Source organism: Limulus polyphemus, unplaced genomic scaffold, assembly GCF_000517525.1.
Source record: "Limulus polyphemus unplaced genomic scaffold, Limulus_polyphemus-2.1.2 Scaffold1290, whole genome shotgun sequence".
NCBI lineage: Eukaryota > Metazoa > Arthropoda > Merostomata > Xiphosura > Limulidae > Limulus > Limulus polyphemus.
In genome coordinates, this window is record NW_013666900.1 from 246,024 (window position 1) to 250,771 (window position 4,748).

Here is a 4,748-nt window from a genome sequence, read left to right on the forward strand (position 1 = left end):
AGGGACGGCTAGCGCAGATAGCCCTCGTGTAGCTTTGCTCGAAATTCAAAAACAAACAAACAAACTGTACGTCAACGCAAACAATACTGTATTTTTAATTAAATATCTTTATTTAGTTGGTACATAAGGTTACTTTCAAGGTTACTGGCGCTGTTAAGGTCAGTAAGTTCAAAAATATAGTATTAATCATGTTCGCTTTGTAATAGTTAGAATTACGTTATTTTGAATGTTACTATATTAATACGTTCGCTGCCATGTGCCCCACTGTTATGGACCAAGTGGCACACCAGTGAGTCACAGACAATTATATTTCAAAGCCAAATTTCGCTTGTGCCATACGAGTTTGGGACACTGTGACTACTTCTTGGCATCTCTTGAATGTTTAATTTTTTATACTTAATTTATTATGCAGGAGCGAACGTACTAAGAAGATTTTGGTTGCTTGCGTTGTGACTCCTAAAATTGCGTTATTTTGAATGCCACAATGTTAAAAAGAATATTGGTTGTTCGCGTTGTGATAGTTAAAATTACGCTATTTCAAATGTCACTACGTTAAAAAGAACTTTGGTTGCTTGCGTTGTGATTGTTGAAGTTACGTTATTTTGAGTGTCACAATGTTAAGAAGATTTGTTAAGTCAAAGTTACACGATGGACCACCATATTAGTTTTTTAACCATTTAACAGAAAAGAATGGTTCAATTGATTAATTATTTTATTGAAATTTCTATTTCATTGGCAGAATGTCACAAGTATGCTCTTCACAAATGTGGAAACATTTTTTTGAGGGTACTGAAGTTGCTTCATTTCCTAAGAGATCATCATTCGTACCAAGTTAAATGCTCTTTAAGACAGGTGAGAAATTGTGTTTAAAACCGTCGTATCTCTCAGATAAACTGTTAATAATTTATTGGTTGTGTAAATATTATTGTTCAGCTGTTCAGCAGCATATCGTATTTTGGTTCTGTCGGCTATAGGTATACAGCACCTTTCAAGTATGTTGTGTTACGACTATAAACATCACCGTTAAGTATGCTATATTATTTTATAATCTGTATTTTATGCCATGTAGGATATGGATATACCACGTTATTAGTCGTTATGTTTGAAATGGGTTTCGCCAGGATTTTCCTGGAGGGGTAGGGTCGTTTCTGCTCATGGCGCATATTTCTTAGATACATATATATATATAATAATATATATATACACACACTTTAAACTGCTGCGCGTGTTGTGACGAGAGCTCGATAACGAAAAAATATTAACAGTTTCGTTTTGAGTTCACTTAATGATTAAGTATATTTTATTACAAGTTACAGCGTTTACAGTAAGTAAAATTTGTATTTCGAACAGATACGACGTTTCGATAACTGGTGCGATCATCTATACAAAAAACTAACTTGTGTACTTTGAGAATGATAGCACCAGTCACGGAAACGTCGTACCTGTTCTAAATAAAAATCTTACTTACTGTAAAAGCTGTAACTTGTAATAAAATGAAAAGTTATGTTGAAACAAGTATTCATCAAGTTTGACAAATAAACTAGATACTAGTTACTCATTACTTAATTAACGTATATATGCACATCACAATTCTACACATTTAAATTCCTTTTTAACAGCTATTCTGCACCTTAAATAATATTAGGCTGACATGTTGTCATTTGGATCCTTCAATTTAAGCACCGTATGGTACTGTACTGAACTGGCTAGGAGTATATAGGTGTAAACGATCAACTACACCTTTTGAAGCGTATTTAGTTGGCCCAGCGTAATTGAAAATATGATGGATTTATCCTGGCCAGAACGTGAGAAACGGGACCGCTGGCCGTTCAGCATGGTTGAATACGGTATGATTGTGCTGAGGATATTGGTTTCGCTGTTAACCTCCAAGCAGATCTGCTTGTTCGTGTAATTAATATTTATTTATGGTCTAAACGTGGATTTGTTCGCCCCCCCCCCTCACTGGTGACGCTCCTGTCTAAGTAGATTACCCAATAAGTTTTAAATGGGGTTGGGTGGGTCACGAACTGTCTGGGCTGAGTAAACATATTTGTTTTTTGAGTTTGCGAGGTTTTCTGAGAGGTGCACATAGTTATGAACTATGACGAACTGCGCCAAGAAACATCAATAGTTTTCCATCCTTGTAGAGATAATGGGGGTCGCAACGACTAAACCCAGGACGCCTGGCAACTACGGCTGAGGAACACTGGTCTGAAAGCTCATAACACTAAAAGCCCGTTTTTGATATCTGCAGTGGACATACCATAGATAGCCCATTATGTAGGTTTGTTTTTAGCAATAAACGAATAGCAAAGGTGGAGGGAGTAATTTTTGATTGGTCAGGCAACTCAGAATAGAGTGCAAAGCACGCCAGTTCAAGAGGGGTCTGGGGGCATGTCCCCCAGAAAATTTTGAAAAAATAGGTGTTCTGAGGTTGAATTTTGTGCTAATTTTATTATATTTTATTAAAAGCACTTCTTTATAATTCACAAAAATAAGTGCTCATTGGCACTTATACTCACCATGGCTACAAGCAAACACAAATATGCATACTTGCAGGTTACACACGTAATTTATTATGCATTGTTATACTGATTCATACATATTACTACACTACTGTAAGTATATCTATTTACCTATAAACAATATTTGAAGTGCAAGTTAAAGTTTATAAAGCCCTACAGTTACTGTAACAAACTATTGGTCCGGCTGTTGCCCTGCTTCGGCGCACACGAATAGACAAACAACATATTGGCAAAGGTCAGTCAGGAAACCTTTGCAAGCATGACGTCTTCAAAGCAATAACTTCAGTTAGACGTCAGTATTATTTCTACATTTTTACTTATTGTTTTCATTTTCTATGTCCTTCAGTAAATCCTTTTAGCAATTTGTTCAAACGAATATATTAATTTGTTTGGTGTACGATTTGATCTTGAGGAAGGTTCAACCAAAATATTACATATATTAACTTGTGTTAATGTTCAAGATATTACAAGCAATTATGATTAAATTTTTAAATAATGAACATTATATTTACAACTTCTAATATAGTTTACGAATATTATATTACTATCAAAAAAGAGCCTATGTGTGGAAAACTTTAAACGATTGTTCGAAACTGAAAATTGTAACAAAATTGAAAATCAGCGTACATCTTTAAAACTTTATTTTTCCTTAATTATTTATGAAGTTTACATATACTGTTAGTATCTTACATAAATAATCATGATTGCTGTTGTATGTTTCAGGCCTTTTTCACCTGCATACAGAAATTACGCAAGAAACCGTGTTGGCATCACAAGCATCATATAAATTACAACTTACGGGTATTTAGAAAGAAACTCGCCGATAGTTTATGGTCTACGCGCTCTTGTGTTCTTTTGGTAACTAGTGAAATCAACCAGTGATTTACTAAATAATCTAAACTCTAAAGAGCTTTAAAATTCTCCCTACAGTCAGTGGCTGTGATAGAAAGCGCTGTATTTATGGCGGTTTTCTTCTGTTTTATACGTTGCAAATCAAAGTTTGCTTGTTTTGGTAAGATGTAAAAATCATAACGTCCAATTAGTAACTTTTTAGATTATTACTTTCAGTAAAAAAATATTTAAAGGCATTTTAAAATAAATTAATTAATTGAGCTTTTCAATACTTCAATATCAACATACTTGGGCAGAGTGGACTCGTGTTTTCAAGTAAGAAATTGTGTTTATTAGGCCTAGAGCAACCTAACGTCAAACTATTTTAACGGACTAACCATTACGCTATACAACTGGGAGTAATAGACAAAATGAACTAATATAACACAGTTTCTTGATATTTAAAATAATGCACTATTTGCGTCTAGGTAGAAAAACGTTAATAAAATAAACTTGTTTATATGTGTTAAAGATTATCTTGGATATAAAATCTTAATGAAGACACCAAGTAGTGATTTGTTTACAAGTCGACTGAGGAAGATAAAATTAACTTATTAAGGCTGAAAAATAAAACGCTAGTGTTTGTAATTTTATCGGGTATAGTGTGGTTATTAATCATAAAAGTATTTAAGAAAATATTTAACGTTTTTTTATTTTTATTGCAAAGCATTTTGTTAGACACAGTTAGTGGTGGTATTAAATTTGGGCTGTATAAACCTAGTATCGTAATAACTTCTAAGTGGTACGTATAGTTGTTGTTTCAATACGCATTTATTTTGTAAATTTTATAAAACCCAGAATTCAAGTATAATTCATATGAGTTGCATATCTGTAGTTCTGCTTGAATTTTATTACTCTTATTCAAACTATACTTCATCTATAATATAACATCAGTGACATTTTTATGTTTTAGTTACGTTGTTTGTATGCTGGTTTGGTTAAATAAAAATAGGGTTATTGTGAATTCTTAAATTAAATTTTAGAAATTTGCAACCAACATAATGAGCTTATAAAATATTTCCCTGAAGATTATTGGACTGGATATTATAGTGCGTCATAAACTTAGAAATAACACTCAGGACTTACACAAACATTTGTTGTGTTTTATATAAACAAAAGTTTAGTCTTAAATACACATAGTAAATTTGCCACAAAACTAACATTTGATTTCGTCTAACGAAATGAATTAATTTACAGACGCACATATAGTAATTTATAGTTACCGAAACAAAAAAGGAACACGTGCATCATTGTACACAAGTCTAAGCCATGTGTTGGCTGTGAATTGAAACTTACTACCGTAGGTAACTGTGGGTCGGTAGGATAGAAAAC

At 33.1% G+C, this 4,748-nt stretch overlaps 1 protein-coding gene across 4 annotated transcripts in view; it reads left to right on the plus strand.

Annotated features, from left to right (window-relative positions):
• Positions 1–4,359, plus strand: part of LOC106462958 — a 35,391-nt gene extending 31,032 nt beyond the window's left edge. For all 4 annotated transcript variants that reach the window (XM_022390359.1, XM_022390358.1, XM_022390355.1 and 1 more), the window contains exons 4-5: positions 740–852; positions 3,249–4,359. In XM_022390359.1, the coding sequence (XP_022246067.1) occupies positions 740–852; positions 3,249–3,407 (272 nt within the window). In that variant the 3' untranslated portion in view covers positions 3,408–4,359. The remainder of the gene's footprint in view (positions 1–739; positions 853–3,248) is intronic.
• Positions 4,360–4,748: the final 389 nt, after the last annotated feature.